Raw genomic sequence first — 21,073 nt, 5'->3', positions numbered from 1 at the left:
AAAGCTGCTTTTCCCATTTGGGGCCTTAACCCATCACCTCTCCCTACTCAAACTCCACTCTCAGGGAGACTGTTATAGTTCTTGCTGGTTATGATTTTGCATCTGAGACACTAATCTTATAGCAGTATTTTCAGTGCAACTTTTATTATCTTGGTTAAATTATGAATTAGTGTTTATTTGAAGAAATGTGTTTTATTTCCTTTTTGTAATGTTTGCTCTATATGTAAATATATATAAATTATGTGACATTCTATCATCAGCTCACCAGTCATTAAGTATGTACCATTAAGGTACTACACACTAAAAGGCCATAAACATAAATCTACATGAAATTCTACTCTGACCTCCCTGAAAAATGTCTATCATTAATTTATGACAGATAAACAGAAGGTGAAACTGATTTGGTAATTTTATTATAAAGCATGTAAATACAAAAAAAATTTTTGTGCGCACAAGTTAGAGAGACGGGGGCGGGGGGGGAGAGGGAAGCGAGAGAGAGAAAGAATCTTAAGCAGTCTCCATGCCCACCATGGAGCATGACTCCGAGCTTGATCTCACCACCATGAAATCATGACCTGAACTGAAATCAATAGTCAGACACATAACCAACTGAGCTACCCAGGCGCCCCAAATACAAATTTTTAAAAATTGAACTTTGGTATAGTAGCCAATATATTTTGGAATTTGTAAGGTTCTAATTAGTATATTCACAAGCAACTAAAGCTGTTCAGTATTCCTCATGAGTATTCCATTTAATAGTCCTATCCTCAAAAATCTGAAATTTAGTGATCTTTTTATTTTCAACAACTCCACTCCCAAAGGGTTTCCAAGGAAGGAAGGGAAATTTGGAAGCAACAAAAGATGGCTTCTTTATTCTGTGGGTGCACAATCAATTAACATTGTTCATCTTTCTGTGGACCCAAATCGTTGAACAGCAGACCAAATAGCCTGGAGTGTGTCATTTTATCAGCCTCAGTAACTGATAGCCAAAAATGGGATTAAAGAGATTTAATTCACTAGGAAGATTTAAGTTGGGTTACATTACACTTGAGGACAACCAAATGGATTCAAAAGGCATCTGAAAATATAGAGCGGGGAATAAGGAGCCAGGATTTTTGATATAAATTCAAAAGTCAGCAGAAACTCAACTGTGGAGGCTCAGAAAATGGCTGAACTCTTTGGATCCAACAGAGAAAAGGAGAAGAGCCTGTGGAAAGTCTAAGGACAAAGAAAGAAGGAGAGCCTAAAAAGATTTTTAGTTTTTATTGTTTGATTGGTTTTTGAGAGAGAGAGAATGAATGTGAGTGGCGGAGGGGCAGATCTCACAACCATGAGCTCATGACCTGAGCTGAAATCAAGAGTCAGATACTTAACCTCCTGAGCCACCCAGGAGTCCCCCCGTAAAAAGATACTTGAAAAAATAAGGCAGGCCAGCATCAAGAAAAAAATAAACAAAAACCAACCAAGAGCACAAGGCCATTTTGCCAGGGCCCATATCTTCACAGCTATTGAGAAGGTAAGAAAGAAAGGCTTATAATTGAGATTTCGCTCAATAGGCAACAGGGCAATCTTTGCTTAGGTTATATGTTACATGTTAAGTCATCTAGTGCATAGGACTTCATTTTGATCCTGGTTGACAGAACACAGATGTCTGGCATCTGGTTCTATGACCCACCGTGGTCACTGTTTTAGAGCCCCTGGCATTCACTCTTGGCCCAATCTCTGTGGGAACCATGACTTGACAAGAGTTGTGCACCCAGATGTTGGGGGAGTGAGCAGTAATATGAAATATTTCACTCAAATTACATGGAAGAAGATTTTTTTTTTGAAGATTTTATTTTAAAGTAATCTCTATATCCAACATGGGACTTAAACAACCCCAAGATCAAAAGTCACACGCTCTACCAGTCGACTGAGCCAGCAAAGCACCCCCCCCCTTTTGCTTTGATTTTTAATGGTACATATTTTTGGTACCTATTATCAGAGAGCAGTAATTCTGCTATACTCCAAATTTCTTATAAAAATTTTAGCGTGGAATATTACCTCTGTAACTAATAGTCTGTGTAAGTGTCATGCTTTATATTCTTAAACTAGCCATTTGGTTCATACCCAAGCTGCAGCTATCAGCTAAATGGGGCTGAAAGCTCCTAAAGTGATCAACCTCACCCTCTTCAAAGTCTCCACTGATTTAATGAATAGACAAGTCCATCAAGAACAGCTCTGGATTATTTTTAGCCAAACCTATTTGTGAATTCCCTCTACCTCTCTCCCTTACCAGCCTCTTCACTTCACTCTAGCATTATCTTTTGTGGCTTTTTCCAAGTCTAACTTTCTCTTGTTTAACATCTTCATGACACCTCCACTCACTTTATAATAAAACTCAAGGTCCTTAGCACTGCCTCCAGGTTCCCTCATAATTGCTTTGTCTTTGTAGCCTTACCTCTTGCCACTGACCTCCATGTTAAACTTCAAAAATTCATTCATATACTTTCCTCACAATTTTTGGCATACTCAAGTAACAAATGAACTAGCTATTTAATATTTTTATATAGATCAATTTTAATTATTCCAATAGATTATTTTAAAAGGAAACTTTATATTTCTACCAAAAAGTCAGTTAGCAAGTTAGCTTCAACTGCCATATAGCGAAGATAAGTGTTTAATTCTACCTAGATAATGCTGCCAGCTGAAGCTCTGAGATTAAGACAACTTTCCTCTTTTTTTTTTTTTTTTTAATGTACGTTTCTTTTTGAGACAAAGAGAGATGGTGCAAACAGGGGAGGGGCAGAAAGACAGGGACAGAGGATCTGAAGCAAGCTCTGTGCTAACAGCAGAAAGCCTGACGTGGGGATTTCTGTCATGAGCAGAAATCGAGGTGGCCCCTTAACTGACTAAGCCATCTAGGCGCCCCCAAGGCTACTTTCTTTAAAAGGAAATTAGCAAATGTTACAAAGCTGTTACTTACTAGAGCCAGCCAAAAAGATGTTCTTCTTACAAAAGATGCAGAAAAGAATTGGTAGGAGATTTCTATCACTATGTAATGACTTATCCACCATGAACCACCTAAATCACTAAAATCTGATTAGTGAGGGAAGTGTCCCATGGTTTGGGAAATAATACTCTAGCTTGTCAAATTCCTTGTGGTTTGTGCCTCCTTATTCTTCTGTGCTTAAAATGCTCTCCTCTCACTCTTACTCAGTTGATTCCTCTAACCCTTCAGACCAATGAAATACTCCCTGATGTGCAATTCCAGAAGTGTGATGCCCTTCCTTCTTGCTGCCTCAGCATCCCATCTGTTTCAGAGCACAAAACACCACACTGCAATTAACAGTTTGTCTCTTCCACTAAACTGAGAACTTTTTAGGGCAGGGCTGCTTCTGTCATCTCTGAGGTCTCAGCACTACATGACCATTCCCAGCTGGTTCATGTTCGTTTATATATATGCACATAAATGAATAAATAAAATGTATGAAGATCAATCAATCCATAGAAGCATACTAAGACAATAGTTCTCAAATTTCTGGGGCAACTTAATAAAAACACAGAAGCTGAAGCCCTGGCCCCAGCCTCCTTCAGTAAGCGTGGCCCTCTACCTACATTTGTTTCTTTGAGCTCTCCTGGAAATTGTGACTCACAGTCAAGTTTGAGGACCTTTACAGGTAAGCAAACAGGTTCAAATCTATTTGTCCAAGGACTGCAGTTGAAATGAAACCGGAATAACTGACCATAGTTTGTGAAGATTTCCTATTCAGTCTTTTAAAAAAAATTTGGGGTGGGGGAGGCACCTGGTGGCTCAGTCAGTTAAGCATCTGACTCTTGATTTCAGCTAGCTCATGATCCCATGGTTGGGAAATAGAGCCCCACATTGGGGTCTGCACTGAGGATGCAGCCTGCTTAAGATTCTCTCTCTTCCTCTCCCTCTGCCCCTCCCCCACTCACACTTTATCTCTCAAAAATAAAAACTTTTTAAAAATTTAAAGAAAATATGTAGCCCTTCACAAATTTGCATGTTATCCTTGCAGAGGGGCCATGCTACTCTTCTCTGTATTGTTCTAATTTTAGTGTACGTACTGACGAAGTGAACGCTCAATTCAGTCTTGATAATGTATGTGAAAAGGCTATTTATAATGGAAATATGAAGCCATGATTCTGTTTTAGTGAGTACAATCAGTATATAAAACCACCTACTCCTCATTTGTTTGAATCAACAGCGAAGAACAATATCTAAAAATTAGCCACAGGGGGAACCTGGCTAGCTCAGTCAGTTAAGAGTCTGACTTTGGTTCAGGTCATGATTTCATGGTTCATGAGTTCAAGCCCCACGTGGGGCTCTGTGCTGACAGCTAGGAGCCCGGAGCCTGGAGCCTGCTTCAGATTCTATGTCTCCCTCTCTCTCTGCCCCTACCCTGTTCACACTGTTTCTCTCTCTCTCAAAAATAAATATTAAAAAATTTTTTAAACAAAAAAATAAAAATTAACCATGATACTCAAATTATAACCATGATTTGTGCTTTCGACACAGATTTAATGCAAATGTCATTTTCTTCATGTATTCAGCAGATCTGAGCTCAAAACAGACTGTATGCTCAGAGAAAATAAGGGAGGATAACATTGAAATTTTCAGTTCTGTAAAACTCAGGAGGGTGAAAAATATTACTACCACCTGATTAATATTTTATAGCAAAAAATATTTATTATTGGAACAGAACAGAGACCCCAGAAATAAACCTACAATTATATGGTCAATTAATCTATGACAAAGGAGGTAAGAATATACAATGGGGAAGTGACAGTCTTTTCAATAAATGGTGCTGGCAATACTGGACAGCTATAGTAAAAGAATTAAGCTGACCTACTTTCTAATAACATACCCAAAATCAAGCTCAAAATGGATTAAAGACCGCATCATGGGACTTAAAACCATAAAAATCCTAGAAGGAAACACAGGCAATAATTTCTCTGACATCAGACATATCAACATTCTCCTAGATATGTCTCTTGAAGCAAGAGCAACAAAAGCAAAAATAAACTATTGGGACTACACACACACACACACACACACACACACACACACACACACACACCCCTTTTGCACTGCAAGGAAAGCCACCAATAAAACAAAAAGACACCCTATATCAAATGAGAGAAGGTAATAGCAAATGACACATAAAAAGTTACTATCCAAACTTACATAAGTGAATATCAAACAAACCCAAACAATCCGATTAAAAAAATGGGCAGAGGACCTGAATAGACATTTTCCCAAAGAAGATATACAGATGGCCAACAGACACATGAAACGATGCTCAACATCACTCATCATTAGGGGAATGCAAATCAGAATCCCCCAAAAATATTACCTCATGCCTGTCTTGTCAAAAAGATGAAAAACAAGTGGTGAGAACGTAGAGGAAATGGAACCCTTGTGCACTGTTGGTGAGAATACAAACTGGTGCAGGCAATGTGGAAAATAGTATGGCGGTTCCTCAGGAAATTAAAAATAGAAATACCCTATGATCCAATAATCCCACTATTGGGTATTTACCCAGGGAAAACAAACACACTAACTTGAAAAGATCTATGCACCCCTATGTTAACTGCAGCATAATTTACAGTAGCCAAGACATGGATATAACCTAAGTGTCCATCAATAGAAAAATGGGTAAGGAAAATGTGTGTACACACACACACACACACACACACACACACACACACACAGGAATATTACACAGCCATAAAAAGGATGAAATTATGACATGGAAGGATCTAGGGTATGATGCTAAGTAAGACTGAGGAAGACAAATACCGTATGATTTCCTTCATAAATGGAATCTTCAAAAAAATGAATAAACAAAAAGCAGAATCAGAACTATAAATACAGAGAACAAAATGATGATTGCCAGAGGGGAGAGTGAGTGGAGGGAGGAGAGGTAGGCAGAATGGGTAGAGGGGAGAGGGAGATAGTTATAGAATGAGCAAGTCACAGGATTAAAAGGCACACCATAGGGGCGCCTGGGTGGCTCAGTTGGTTGGGCGGCCGACTTCGGCTCAGGTCATGATCTCGCGGTCCGTGAGTTCAAGCCCCGCATCGGGCTCTGTGCTGACAGCTCAGGGCCTGGAGCCTGTTTCAGATTCTGTGTCTCCCTCTCTCTCTGACCCTCCCCCGTTCATGCTCTGTCTCTGTCTCAAAAATAAATAAACGTAAAAAAAAAAAAAATTAAAAGGCACACCATAATGAATACACTCAATGATATTGTAATAGTGATGTAAAGGGACAGATGGTAGCTACACTTGTGGTGAACAGAGGGTAACATATAAACTTGTCAAATCACTAAGTTGTGCACCTGAAACTAATGTAACATTGTGTGTCAACTCTACCTGAATAAAAAAAACAGTAAGGGGTGCCTGGGTGGCTCAGTCCGTTGAGCATCTGACTTCGGCTCAGGTCATGATCTTGCGGTTCGTGGGTTCGAGCCCCACATTGGGCTCACTGCTGTCAGCCTGTCAGTGAAAATCCCCCTTCCAATCCTCTGTCCCCCTCTCTCTGCCCCTCCCCCAAAGTAAATAAACACTTTTTAATTTTTTTTTTCAACGTTTATTTATTTTTGGGACAGAGAGAGACAGAGCATGAACGGGGGAGGGGCAGAGAGAGAGGGAGACACAGAATCGGAAACAGGCTCCAGGCTCTGAGCCATCAGCCCAGAGCCCGACGCGGGGCTCGAACTCACGGACCGCGAGATCGTGACCTGGCTGAAGTCGGACGCTTAACCGACTGCGCCACCCAGGCGCCCCAATAAACACTTTTTAAAAATAACAATAAAATAACTGAAAAGGAAAACCTGAGATGCAAAAATGTTGAGGAAGGAGCCCCTGGGTGGCTGGGTTAGTGAGCCTCCGACTTCAGCTCAGGTCATGATCTCACAGTTCGTGAGTTCGAGCCCTGTGTCAGGCAATGTGCTGACAGTGCAGAGCCTGGAACCTGCTTTGGATTCTGTGTCTCCTTCTCTCTCTCTGCCCCTCCCACATTTGCCCTCTCTCTCTCTCTCTCTCTCTCTCTCTCTCCCCCTTTCTCTTTCTCAAAAATAAAGTTTTAAAAATCTTTTAAAAATTATGTAAGTAAAATAAATACATAAAATATTTGAAATAATAGTGGTGCTATATTCACGGTATAAGGTAGACTGGCACTCAGCATTTATTCAAATTTCTTTTAAGCTTACTTTCTGTACTATAAATGTTGAAAAGTTAAGAACTACATTTCCCAGATATCCTTGCAGTTAAGTGTTCTAGAAGTAAATGATTTCTGCCAATTAGGTACATGTAAGTAAGATCTGGAGTGTGGAAAACCAAAGCCTTCTTCCTGCTGCTTTGTTTTTTGGATGGCAAGCATGGTGGTGAACATAGGAGTTATTTTCTGCAGCAGCTTTCTAGAGCACAGTCATTGGCTTTGTGGGCGTTGAGTATTACAGTATCTTCTTGATTCTTACATTGTAGCTATGGTAGTCCATCCTTAACACTGATAATTCTAGTCCTGGGGTCTTGATTCTCCATCCACCTGACCGGTAGGGGCAATATCAACAGCTCCCTTAACAGTCTAGCTCTGCTATACTATCCTAGGACTCATTTCTGATGGCCTAGGCTAAAGTCCACTCTTCCAGCCTTTTAAATAATATTCTAAGCCCCAATTCCCTATACTAAATCCCTATATACTTGAAATAGCCAGATCTATTATTGCAACTGAGTGCAGACTCATACAATTAGCAAAGATATAAAAGCATCCCAATTAATCTATACAATCTCAATAAAATTTTAAAATAATTTAACAAAACCTAACGTGTATATGGAATAGAAGCCTGCAAATAGGTCAACTTCAAGAATGAAAAAAAGACAGTCATCCTACCATATATTAAAAATATTGAATCTATCACCCAAATGCAAACAACGAAATAATTATTTCTGATTTTTTTCATTCTTTTACATCAGTGATAAATGATACAGGAATATACAAAATGAAACGTCCTCTAGGTTTAAAATACGGATAGTTTTATTAACCAAATGAAGTTACTAATTATATGTTCGTCTTTTAAGTTATTTTCTACCCTGACAACTTCTGTTTTGTCCATAAATAAATAAATAGTAATACATAAGCAGTATGACGTATCTGACAAACGAATAGTGGGTGTCCTGACAGTTAATGTAAAGGGTGTAGACTTCAGGACAGCCCTTCAGCCAAAAGAATGAAATACCCCTGGGGGTGTGTCATGATCCTGGCTGGCACTAGACTGGAGCTTGGGAAAAGATCAAGTACTGAAACAAGAAGCTGAATCAGTTACAATTTGGTAGTCATGAAGTTATCCCATGGTTTACATTTTAAAGTGCTTATAGATTTGGCTTCTGCAGTCAGATTGCTTTCTTTGAGCAAATAAAATCTTTTTAAAAATCTTCCCCAATAAATTGCAGAATATATCATTAAAGGTGCTAAAACGTAACCTAAAATAGAAAGGGCAAAACCACTTTTTCTATTAAAAAGTTAAGCTCTGCCGGCATTCTCTACCAGAAACTCTGCTTCAAACTGTTGAATGATTTATTTACTTTTACTTCCTAAATTTGTGTTAACCCCACCCACTTCCAGGATATACCTTTAGAGTTTAATTATCCTCTGGCTGTGTCCTCTTCTCAAACCAAAGTTTAAACCACTTTAACCTGTAATACCTCTGCAGCTCCAAAATGATATAAAATGCACACAGTGTCAATCTCCTACACCACCTTCCTTCTTCCTACCACTCCTTATTCTCTAAACCAAGAATACAAGTTCAGGGGCACCTGGGTGGCTCAGTCGGTTAAGAGTCTAACTTCAGGTCATGATCTTGAGAGTTCCTGAGTTTCCTTGCTCTCAAAATTAAACATTAAAAAAAAAAAATACAAAAAACAAATTCAGACTTCCAAGAAGAGCAAACAAGGCTGTTGGATGTTGACAAAGTTAACAAGTATTAAATTACAATATTTCTTTAAAAAGGGTATCAAGGGATGGGGCGCCTAGGTGGCGCAGTCGGTTAAGCGTCTGACTTCAGCCAGGTCACGATCTCATGGTCCGTGAGTTCGAGCCCCGCGTCGGGCTCTGGGCTGATGGCTCAGAGCCTGGAGCCTGTTTCCGATTCTGTGTCTCCCTCTCTCTCTGCCCCTCCCCCGTTCATGCTCTGTCTCTCTCTGTCCCCCCCAAAAAAATAAACGTTGAAAAAAAAAAAAGGGTATCAAGGGGCACCTGGGTGGCTCAGTCGGTTGAGCGTCCGACTTTGGCTCAGGTCATGATCTCGCGGTGTGTGAGTTTGAGCCCCGCATCCGGCTCTGTGCTGACAGCTCAGAGCCTGGAGCCTGCTTCAGATTCTTTGTCTCCCTCTCTCTCTGCCCCTCCCCTGCTCATGCTCTGTCTCTCTCTGTCTCAAAAATAAATAAAAACATTTAAAAAATTTTTTTAAATAAAAAATAAAAAGGTATCAAGTTTACATTACCTTCTTGTTGGCAGTATTTTCCAGTCACTTAAAAGATACACAAATAAACAGTATATATATATTTTTCTGCAGGACTTTAGTTTCCTTGAAGTTCTCTATATTCCTGTTCTTTATATGCCAAGTCCTCTCCTGTCTATTTAAATTACAATTCCACAAATTCACTAAAGCAACTAAAGTTTACCAGTTTGTCACTCCTCCTCCTCTTGTTGCCACATCAGTTTTAATACCAAAATGCTGAAAATAGCAACAAACTCCATCAGCCATACTGATGCACTGTTACTGTAGCACTTGCTTCTACTCTAGTAGAAGATACAATTCTCACTTTGATTTATCCTATTCACAAGAAGGCCCCTACTGAATCATCAGCATATAAGCATAGAGAAACTGAAGTACAACTAATAAATACTAGCAAATGTTGCAAGATAAAATGAAAGAAAACTGGCCTCTATAAAGCATTATTATCTTAAGGAATTTGAAGGACTTCATGAAGATAATAGAATTGGGGAGATTTACATAGCTGTGAAAGCCCTTAAAAATATTTTAGTGTGTTTAATAAACAGTATGCTAAATAGATAATCAGCAAAATTTGGATAACGTAGACTTCCATGCTTTGCTTCCATGACTCTCCAGGAGCTTCCTACCATTTATCATCCTTATTTGACTGCAGACGATACATATTCTGAGAGCAACTTATTTTCAGTGGGCTTTTTTTCCTCCAGCAATTAAACATTTAAAGTATTTTTTTTTCTTATAAAAAAGTAATTGACCTCCTTGGTTCCACTCTGGTCTCAGAAATACAGACTATATTAGGTGACTGAGATTTTTTAAAAGATGCTTTGGTGGCGCCTGCCTGGCTCAGATGCCGGAACATGGACTTTTGATCTTGGGGTTATGAGTTCCAGCTTCACGTTGGGTGTAGACATCACCAAGAAAAAGAAATTAAAAACAAAAAAACAAAAAAACAAAAAAACCAGAAAGATGCTTTGGACATCCCTACGACTTCAGTAAATCTTTCCTTTTTAAGCACACTTTCCTCTCCCCATGTTCACTCAACTGCTTCTGTACCAGGGTTCTCTGCGAAACAAAAAAGCCCTCTGCTCCTCCTCCTCCTTTTCCCAGCACTCAACTTTCTGTATCTCTCTCCCGGAGATACCTTATATATATATATAAGTTTTCTGAAACAAAATTCAGAATAAAATCAAAGTATGTATGTATTAATTTAATAACTGTTGATACTGTGCAATGATTTGATAGAAGTTCACTTTATTATTTGTACTCTTATGTACTTGAAGTTTTCCACAATAATGTAAAAGGAATATTCAGTCTGGTATTCAAAAAGTTAGGGCTGGAATTATAAATTTGGGACTCATCAAACTAAAGATGACATTTAAAGCCATGGGAATGGATGAAAATGTTTAGGGAGAGTACAGGCAGAAAAGAACATAGGACTAAACTGTAAGCAACTCTAATATTTAAAAGTCAGAGAAATAAGATAAAGCAAAGTAGACTGAGATGCCAGTGAGAGGAAACCAGGAAGTGAGAGGTTCTGGGAGCCTAGAGGAAAAAAACAAGTTTCAAAAATGTGGAAGCAGCCAAGTAGGTCAAATGCTACCTAAAGACTAAAATAAGAACTAGGAATCTACCTTTTGGAATTGTCAAGATGGAGGGTTAGACAATTCTTTGGAAAGATTTTGCTATAAAAGGGAACACAGAAAGTAAGTAGTGGCTGGAGGGGAAGAGAGGTCAAAAAGAGTCTTTCATTTTCTTTTCTCTTGAGATACATGATAACGAGGCATTTTAGTGTGCAGGGAGGATGATCCAGTTCAAAGGGGGGGAAAAGAGATATAGGAGGGATGCAACAGAAGAATCAAGGTCCTGAATGAAATACACAAAAGTACAAGTAGAGGGAATATTCTCCTGTGTGTAATAAGAAGGCAGGCAATATTTATAGGTTCAGATATACAGAGATGGTAGAATTGATGGAGGGAAGATGAGGTCATGTCAATCTTCACATCTTGATTCTCTACACTTTAGTTAGATGGCCAAAAATAAGTAAAGTAATATGGGAAGAACCTACCTCATAAGAGCCCTCCTAAGAGTTCTTTGAGGATCCAGCTGTTAAAGAGCCAACACTCGACATTAACCTAGTAGAAATTGTTATTAAGATTCCTAGTTGAATTATCCATTAACTCAACAAAATTATCAAACCACCATTTGCATTTAATAAAGTACCACAACTAAAAATAACGATGGAGGTAACTTAATGGGGCTGAGGGTGTCAGAGAAGGCTTTCCTGAGACATTTAACCAAAAGCCACATGAGGTGCAGAAATTAACTTGACAAAGGTGAGTTATATTAGAAGTTCAAGCAGGTTTAGAAACAAACGAAAAAAAGGTCCATTGTGGCTATCAGTCAATGGCCAGATCACAAAGCAACTAGAAGCGTGGGAATATTTATTCTCAGCCATTTCCAATATCTCTTGTGGGTCAAAATGCGATCTTAATAAATATTAAACAAAGTAAATATTTACCTCTTGCTGAAGCTAACTTAAATCCAACAGAGACGTGAAAACAATTCATGGACTTTGATTAGACCATAAACTATAAACCAAGGAGAGCAAACAGGTTTCCCCCTTCTTACCTGCTCTATTGACAGAGGACATGTTGAATGCTTCAGTAAACGAGTCTTGGGTTTGTTCAAGCTAAGCAGTTAAGTGTAGGAGCCAGTAATTTTTATTTGCCCTACACATCATAAATTATTCCTTTGTCAACACTGATTAAGATAGTAACTTAGGGGGCGCCTGGGTGGCGCAGTCGGTTAAGCGTCCGACTTCAACCAGGTCACGATCTCACGGTCCGTGAGTTCGAGCCCCGCGTCGGGCTCTGGGCTGATGGCTCAGAGCCTGGAGCCTGTTTCCGATTCTGTGTCTCCCTCTCTCTCTGCCCCTCGCCCGTTCATGCTCTGTCTCTCTCTGTCCCAAAAATAAATAAACGTTGAAAAAAAAATTTAAAAAAAAAGATAGTAACTTAGTAACTGTTTTTGGAGTTAAAAAAACCCTTTCAGTTACTTTTTAAAAAACCCTTGTATATAAATATTAGCAGAATCTGAATTTCCTAACCATTCACAAAATAAGCAAATGTAGCAGAAGTCAAAATTCAAAATTTTCTTTTCTTACTATGAGGGGCATCTTTCATATTTTTCAACATGATAAAAGTCTTAAAAATTAGAAAAGTACAAGACAGAAACATGGGAATCAAAGGAAAATAAACAATAACCTGGGACACTTCCAGAAAACAGGTGTCTAAAAGGTGAATCAGGTGACAGGTAGGCAGAAGAATCTCGGGTTTATGTGAATGCTCAGAAAACATTATATGAATAGGAAGTTTCAAATGCCCTCAGTGTAACATGGAAGAAGGGGAAAAATCTGTTCCTGAACAAAGACATACTTTCAAAAAGGGGACTATTTCTATATATATTTTGTAATATTTCTATAGCACTGACTGATGTTTGCACTGTCATCTTGACCTCTACAGTAACCCACCTAGCCTAATAGTACATATTTTTCTGTACTCAACTTGTCTTATATAGGAGCAACATTGTTTTCTAAGAAGATATCAACTGTTACAATTACCCTAACAAAGCAATACAGATGTCCTATTTTCTTAGAGACATCACATTTTAAACAATGTACATGTGAAAAGTATACAAAAAGATTCATCTTAACTAAAGAGAAATCTGCACCTACGCAAGTGTCCCTGCTGTATAAATTGTATTTTTCTTAGAGATTTGGGACTCATTTTTGACCCTGCGAAGGCTTTTCATAGCTAAGACCACCAAAAGGCTGACCAGATAGCATTCTGACTTAAATCGCCATTTTAAAATATAAGTAGTTTGACGTTAACATTGTCTTAAAGCTCGTCCTACCGTTCAGGAAATTTTAACTCACACCAGAAGTCTGTGTAAACACACCGGGCACAAATTCTCCCTTGATTGCACTACCTAGTTCAGAAACAAAGTTGGTTCAACTGTGAATCGCTAATTGTAAAATCCGTGCCAAATAAGGATCAAGGAGTCAACTTTTTGTTAAAGAAACAAGAGAAGTAATGTAATCAAGTACAGGGGTCTCAGGCGAGACCTGCTACGCTTGCTGAAATGCAGATTACCCGGTTCCATCCCCAGTCCGAATGAACCGCTTTTGAGGAGTGGGACTCGGGAATACATTCTGAACACTCAAGCCAGAAAACCTGTGAACCACGGTCCTGCAACCTACCCAAACCTCCTCCTCCTAGAAGGCAAAATTAGCTTATTTTGACAACGTTTGGCCAAAATGTCTTGTTAAAGGCTTATTTCTACCGGAGGGTAAATTCTAAAACATTCAGACGACTGCTCCAATCTACACCATCCAGCGAGCGAGAGCGACCAAAGAGGTGCGCACACTCTGGGCGCCCCAAGCGTTTCCGCAGATGGGAAATGCCCTTTCTTCTGAAGGTACAGAATTTGGGGATCGGGGCCGACTTACTCAACCCTAACTGTGCAAAGAACCGTTCTTTCTGACTCCTTTATGGCCTTTCCCAGGACTACTCGCGGTGCCTCCAGCACAGAGTCCCTCGGGAGGTCTCAACCTGGCCCGCGCTGACGAGAAATGTGACCCACGCGACCGTCACAAACGCCTCGGCCTGCAGCAACGCGTGCGCAGCGAGGGGCTGAGCTCGCAGCGAAGTCCGTTTCCTGACTCTAGGAGGAAGCAGTGTTGCATCACTTCCGGCCTCCCTCTAGCTGCCATCTTGCGTCCCCGCGTGTGTGCGCCTAATCTCAGCTGGTCCACCCGAGACCCCCTGAGCGCCTACCCTAGTCCCCCGCGCGGTCCCATTTCCGCTCCAACAAGGTACAAAAAGGCTCTGGACGCCGGCGTGGGAGGAGGACGGGAACGGGGGCGGGAAGTGCCCGGAAGGAGCGAGACAGGGAGGGACAGGGCTGAGGAGAGGAAGGCGATGCGACGGACAGGCGCACCCACTCAGGCTGACTCTCGGGGGCGAGGTCGAGCCAGGGGCGGCTGCCCTGGGGGCGAGGCGACGCCGTCTCTTCCTGCACCTCGCGGCGGAACCCGAGGACAGGAGCCTCAGGTACCGCGAGGCTTGCGGAGAGTGGCCGGGCCGGGCCGGGCAGGCCCTGGCTAGGCCGAGGCCGGGCCAGGGCCGGGGGTGGGGGGCCGGGGGTGATCAGGCATGGGTTAGCGCCCGTTTTTCGGGCCCGCAGGGAGGGGGGAGTTGTGGAGGAGGGGTAGGAAGGTGGGTGCCCTTTGCGCTCCCCCAAAACTGAAATTGGGAGCTTTGCGGGGTGGATTGGGGATTCAGGCCTCGGCCTGTTTAGGACGTTTTTTCTTCTGCTCGTGTCTTGGGAAATAACGAGCGTAGAATGCTGGAGATAACTAGACCTTTCCTCGCTGAGGGTTTCTTGTTTTTCTAGATGAAAGAAACTATCATGAACCAGGAGAAACTCGCCAAACTGCAAGCACAAGTGCGCATTGGTGGGAAAGTAAGTTTTAATAGTTTTTGGGGTTTTTTTTTTTTGTTGTTGTTGAAGTTTCCAGGTTTGGGTTTTTGGGGGGGTTGTTTTTTTGGTATTGTTGGCTTGTCACTGTCTCTAGAGGGCATTTCATCGAGCTCGCAAAGTGGGGTGGGAAGGAGGAGGCGGGGTTAAATGATATACAGTAGAGTGTATCAGTGGGACACGCATGTTGTATGGTAAAAAAAGTGAATCTAGGTGAAGAAACCACTTATAAACATTACTTCTGTGAAAATGTTTTCATTGTTACAGTGTTTCAGTACAACAAAATGTTTTCTAAGTTGATTAGTAAGAAAATGTGTCATTTCAGTGAGATAATCCTTGTGGCCCTCGTACTCCTAACTTGTTTTGGCCTAAGTTGTATACCTTCAGTACTATGCTGATGCCTTTTTTTTTCTTTTTTCTTTCTCTCTTTCTCTTTTTTTTTTTTTTTTTGTAAATAATTAAGGTAACTGAATTTAAGTTCCACCTGTCTTTTGAACTACAGTTTATAATGTCAGGTTCTGGATAATTGTACTTGACAGGTAGAAGTTTGTGTTCCCTGTACATTAAGACCTTTCTGTAATACTTTCTTAGCTAAATGCATTCCAGAGTAGTTGTATATTTTCTAGGATATTTGGAAGATACCTTTGTTATAGGTACATCACAAAATTTAAGAGCAGTGACTCTGGATTTGAAAATACTACCTAAGCAGATAAGCTCTCAATTTTGACTTTGTAAATACGCTAAAACTGAGAGAATGAGAATGATTGCTAGGCTTTTAGGTAAGTTTTGGTTAATCGGGTTTTTTTCTGCTTGATACTGATTTTCAAGAGTATTCTTTTTTGAACTTGGAAATTTTTAGATTGTTTTCTGAGTAATTTACTTAAATCAGAAGACTGCTCTAGACAGAGATCTACTTAGTTGTATTTTGCATTGTGTTAGCACATTCCTAGTATTTAACAAGGTGTGGTAGCTTGTACGAACAGAGCGTGTCTTTACTTGGTAAAACTTGTAAAGATTCCCTGCTACCAAGCTTGTTATCTATTAGCTTTTCCCAACTTTAAACATTTGCTTTCAAATAGAGTATTCTGTGAAATAGCCAAAAGTTTCACTTAGACTTAAATAAGGAGATGTGTATCTGTTAAATTCCTGGACTTTGCCAACAACGAATGTGTCCTGATTTTTTTTTTTTTTTTTTTTTTTTCCTGAAGCGGGTAGTCTTCAGGATCTGCACCTGCCAATTAACAACTAGTAGGTGTTTCTTGGCCTTCTTAGCAATTGTTAAAAGCTAGGTGTGGCATTCAGGTCCCAGATAAACTCATTATAGCCTTTGTGGGTCAGTGTTTGGATATTCTTATATTGGTGTTTTTAACTATCATTTCTTTTGGTACAAGTTTCACAAGAAATAACTTGAATAATGTGCTTGCGTGCTATCTTTCTGTGGTTACTCTGATCCTGTAAAAATGCTTTATTCAGTATCTGATCAGAACATTGATAATATCTTAATTATATCAGTAAAAATGGAACTCTACACATGTGAAGTGTGTGGAATGTATAGAAGGTGTGTCTGTTTTGTTTTTATAATCTTACAGTAGCAGTTAGAGTGTCTTTTAGATTTAGAGACAATTATTTGGAAACCAGATAGCTACATGACTACATCAAGGTGATGTCTATTTTTAAAGGCTTTTTTGGGTCTGGTAACCAGTATTTTTTGTAGCCGTTGATATTTTATTTGGTTTAACTATCATTATTTAAGCCTTTATTGTGCTCAGTCCTGAGAATATGAAATTTAAGAAGTTCATGGTCCCTGAGGGAGCTTTAATGGTAGTAGGGGAGTTAGGCATCTTTTCTAAAAGAAAGATCTGTTTCATAGTGTAATATACGTAGTTCAGTAGAAGTGTTTCTGAAGTACAAGGGTGGGAATGATTTTGCCTGGGGACAGTTAATTACAGAGGTTTGGGAAGGCCTGAAAGAGGCTGGAACAGGGTTTTAAAGGACAAATAGGAATGGGTATGGAGGTTGGGGTATATTGAGGCAGGTAGGTGGTAGCCTTTCCCTAAAGAGCCTTATATACCGTGTGAAGGGTTTAAACTTTTTATAGCCGTAAACAGAATGGAAGCTTATATTCTGGTGAGGGGAGGCAGACAATAAAATACATTTCTCTCTTATAGTAATAATTGTTATGAAGAAAAATAAACCTGGATAGATAAAAGACGATGGCTGCTGGACTTGCTTTTTTACATCGCGTGGTTGGAAAGGTCACTGATAATGGTGCCAAAAAACGGAGATCTGTAGTAAGGGAGGAAGCCAGTGCAGATGCTAGGGGAAGAAAGGAACAGTATGTGCACAGGCTCTTTTCCGTCTGTTTAAGGAACTCAGACGAAGTTTCTGTGGCTGAAGATGAGAATACGTATGTGACAGAGATGTTGTCAAGAACAGCATAATAGGGGCAGAGCAGATCATGTAGGGGCCTTGTAGATTAAGATAAGAACTTCAGATTTTACTATTCGGTGTTACAGAAGTCTATATACAGACTCATTTGAATGTGTCATACATTGTCTTGCCTGTGACTATTAATGGATGTTGATTTTTCATCGGTTAATGTAAAAAAACCAAAAAGGTTAATAGTTCTGAATATGGAGCTTTTAATGAGGCCTAATTTAGGTTGATAATGCCACCTCTTTATCTGCTCTTCTGGAGCACATAATCTAAATAATAGGATTCTGAAAAGATAATTTGTTTATATCTGACAAAATGAGAAGTTATTAAGGATTTGTTACCCTCTTTCGGCTTCCGTCATTGCCTATTTGCTGCCTAAAACTTTATACTTAGAGTAATTTTCTGAAACAGATCCAAAGGTCAGAAAGGAATTAGAAACTGTTTGTTATGGTGTTTATGTGTGTGATCTTCTCCTCACTCAGGGAACTGCTCGCCGAAAGAAGAAGGTGGTTCATAGAACAGCTACAGCAGATGATAAAAAACTTCAGTTCTCCTTAAAGAAGTTAGGAGTAAACAATATCTCTGGTATTGAAGAAGTAAGTGTCAAATTTTATTTTTATTTTTTTAAGTGTATTCATTTTTTGAGAGAGCATGAGTGGGGCAGAGAACGAGAGAGAGAATCCCAAGCAGGCTCCTTGCTGTCCACCCTGAGCCCCATGCAGGGCTCAGTCTCATGAACGTGAGAACCTGAGCCACAATCAGGAATTGGATGCTCGGGGGCGCCTGGGTGGCTCAGTCGGTTAAGCGTCTGACTTCAGCCAGGTCACGATCTCACAGTCCGTGAGTTCGAGCCCCGCGTCGGGCTCTGTGCTGACAGCTTGGAGCCTGGAGCCTGTTTCCGATTCTGTGTCTCTCTCTCTGACCCTCCCCTGTTCATGCTCTGTCTCTCTCTGTCTCAAAAATGAATAAACGTTAAAAAAAAAAAATTTAAAAAAAAGAATTGGATGCTCAACCTAATGAGCCACCCAGGTTCCCCAAATTTTATTTCTTTATAGAACAAGATGTGGGTAGAAAAAAATTTTAATGGTCATGAATTAAATGATTTTTTAAAATCTTTCACTCCATTAATAAATAGTAGGGAGATTGCTGAGTCTGAAAGTGATTAGATTGCACTTTCCATTCCAGGCAAAATAGCACCTGTGCTTCACAGTGGAATAGTGGATTACTTAGCCAGACTTCAGCTTTTGCTTAATAGAATGTTTGCCTTTAAAGGAATGTTGGTGGGTGTTGCTAATTAAAACTTTTTTTCTTTATAGGTGAATATGTTCACAAACCAAGGAACAGTGATCCACTTTAACAACCCTAAAGTTCAGGCATCCCTGGCTGCGAACACTTTCACCATTACAGGCCATGCTGAGACAAAGCAGCTGACAGAAATGTTACCCAGTATCTTAAACCAACTTGGTGCAGACAGTCTGACTAGTTTAAGAAGGCTGGCTGAAGCTCTGCCCAAACAATGTAAGTTTCCTAGTAGTGGTTTTGCCTAGCGTTACTGATTTGTCAGTAAATTTCTAAGATTTCAAGTAGATGGGAGTATCTTTACATTTGGACATGCCAGTTTTCCTCTAAAAACGATTGTTACACTGCTTTTAAGTGTTCTTAGTGTGTTCAGTAAGTTAACTAGTATGCTGTGATCGATCATTAATACTTGATTCAGTGGATTGTGCTAGACCTTTTACATGTTTATCTGTGTGTGTGTGTGTGTGTGTGTGTGTATTTGTATAGAGAGAGGTGTGTGTGTATGTGTGTGCGTACATATGCATATGTTGGGAGAGAGGGTATCACAGTGAGAGACTTAAGAAAGAGGTTCTAGAAAGGCTTTCAGAGCTGAAGTAGGTTTTGGAAGTATCCCACTGAAAATCTTACAGGGCTAGTACTGTGAGGTCTCAACTCCTAAGTGTAGTTTACTTTTTTGTGTTTTAAAAAGTGATGCTTACCACCAATCAAAGGCATTTAATTTTTTGATCCTTTTATGGTCATTTCAGTAAAGGTTTGTTGAGAATCTCCCTTATGCCATTAACAAAACAGCATTTGAGAAACAGCTTCTTGATTTGTCTCCCATAAGAAATTTTACCATGATGTGGTATATGGGTTTACCTCTACCCTGGGGGCACTCTGTTGTTCTCATACTACCTCAGGGCCTGTGGTGGCCAGAGGGCTTGAAAGAAGGGTATGGAATTTGATTTGTTGGCTGTTACCAACATTCTCGTTCATTTGTAGACTGCCATGTTAATGCTTGTACTTAGGGATGAAATCCCAGATGTCACTGTTGTAATCGTGAACATAAACTGTAACAATGCTTGGCCTTTCATCTGTTTTTCTGGTTGATGTTTATTAAAAACTTAACAAGTGTGTAACATGTATTTCGCTTTCACAGCTGTGGATGGAAAGGCACCCCTTGCTACCGGAGAGGATGATGATGATGAAGTTCCAGGTAGGAACCTTCACTTGAGGTTAAATTAGAGAATCTTAGCAAGGAAGAATGAAAAATCTTTATACTCTAGGAAAGTACCGTGTGGGGGGAGGTAATAAGGTAAAGAACAGAAAACGTAGACATGAACCTCACTTCTTTAGAATGGAAAAAATAATGCAGAGTTATTTAGGAGTTAAATTTGTAGACTTGTTTTTTTCTGATTGGGATCCCAGGTAGGTATAGGTATCTAACTTTAAATACTGAATAAAAAATGTATGTTGTCACATGAATATAATAACTAATAGATCACAAAAGAGACCCCTGTTTCCTACTTCAAGATCAATAAATTGATGAGAAGGCATGGAGAAATTGTTCAAGAGTCTTGGGGGTATGGTGTAACTATTCTAAAATCAGAAAAACTCTTGGCAATTAGAAGAAGGCAATTTACTTGGTAAATCTCTTTAAAATCCATTGATGTGTAGGTTTGGCTTTTTTCAGAGTTTCTACCTTTTTCTTTTTCTAGATCTTGTGGAGAATTTTGATGAAGCTTCCAAGAATGAAGCAAACTGAATTGAGTCAACTTCTGAAGAAGATAAAACTTGAAGAAGTTACTGGGAGCTGCTATTTTATATTATGACTGCTTTTTAAAAATTTTGTTCATGGATCTGATAAAATCTAGATCTCTAATATTTTTAAGCCCAAGCCCCTTGGACACTGCAGCTCTTTTCAGTTTTTGCTTATACACAATTCATTCTTTGCAGCTAATTAAGCTGAAGAAGCCTGGGAATAAAGTTTGAAACAAGATTAATAAAGTTCTTTGCCTAGTATATGGTTTCATTTTTTATTTCACTGACACTAATTTGTACACAGAAAGCAAAGTTATTCATAGCTAATCATGGCATGTAATATGACTGGTGATCTTTGATGAAATTTGATTAAAGATTTTAAATGGCCATATAATGTAACACAGGTGATATAAAGTTATGTTTGAAAACTTTTCTCCAGCAATCCTCAGGGCTACAGTGGTTTATGTAATGGGTATAACTATAAAATGAGAATGAAATATTCCTTTGAGCATGAGTTTTTTCTCTTAATAAGGTCTATCTCT

General features: G+C 39.6%; 1 protein-coding gene, 1 non-coding gene and 1 pseudogene across 3 annotated transcripts; 1 reads left to right on the top strand and 2 right to left on the bottom strand.

The window, feature by feature from the left end:
- Positions 1–12,293, bottom strand: part of LOC121014615 (40S ribosomal protein S27-like) — a 35,331-nt pseudogene extending 23,038 nt beyond the window's left edge.
- LOC121016823 (U6 spliceosomal RNA) lies at positions 3,980–4,084 on the bottom strand. The gene has a single exon (XR_005784474.1). It is a non-coding gene; the product is annotated as a U6 spliceosomal RNA (small nuclear RNA).
- Positions 12,294–14,253: 1,960 nt separating the features above from the next.
- Positions 14,254–20,792, top strand: BTF3 (basic transcription factor 3). 2 transcript variants are annotated; one of them, XM_040450971.1, is made up of 6 exons: positions 14,254–14,391; positions 14,973–15,041; positions 17,975–18,088; positions 18,809–19,010; positions 19,930–19,986; positions 20,489–20,792. In XM_040450971.1, the coding sequence occupies exons 2-6, from the start codon at positions 14,973–14,975 to the stop codon at positions 20,533–20,535; spliced, it is 489 nt and encodes a 162-aa protein (XP_040306905.1). In that variant the 5' UTR covers positions 14,254–14,391; the 3' UTR covers positions 20,536–20,792. The 2 variants fall into 2 exon arrangements, with proteins under 2 accessions (XP_040306905.1, XP_040306894.1); XM_040450960.1 differs by lacking the exon at positions 14,254–14,391 and adding an exon at positions 14,472–14,629.
- Positions 20,793–21,073: the final 281 nt, after the last annotated feature.

The sequence above is a fragment of the Herpailurus yagouaroundi genome, unplaced genomic scaffold, assembly GCF_014898765.1.
Source record: "Herpailurus yagouaroundi ecotype Mexico unplaced genomic scaffold, PumYag 29, whole genome shotgun sequence".
Lineage (NCBI taxonomy): Eukaryota > Metazoa > Chordata > Mammalia > Carnivora > Felidae > Herpailurus > Herpailurus yagouaroundi.
Note: the sequence above shows the minus strand (reverse complement) of the source record. Positions and strands in the feature narration are given on the sequence as shown.

Bases quoted from the DNA above. Each gene is read 5' to 3' on its own strand.
- BTF3 (XM_040450960.1), top strand. From the start codon at position 14,498: ATGCGACGGACAGGCGCACCCACTCAGGCTGACTCTCGGGGGCGAGGT. The intron at 14,630-14,972 runs GTACCGCGAGGC...TTGTTTTTCTAG, and splicing joins CCCGAGGACAGGAGCCTCAG to ATGAAAGAAACTATCATGAA. The intron at 19,987-20,488 runs GTAGGAACCTTC...TTCTTTTTCTAG, and splicing joins TGATGATGATGAAGTTCCAG to ATCTTGTGGAGAATTTTGAT.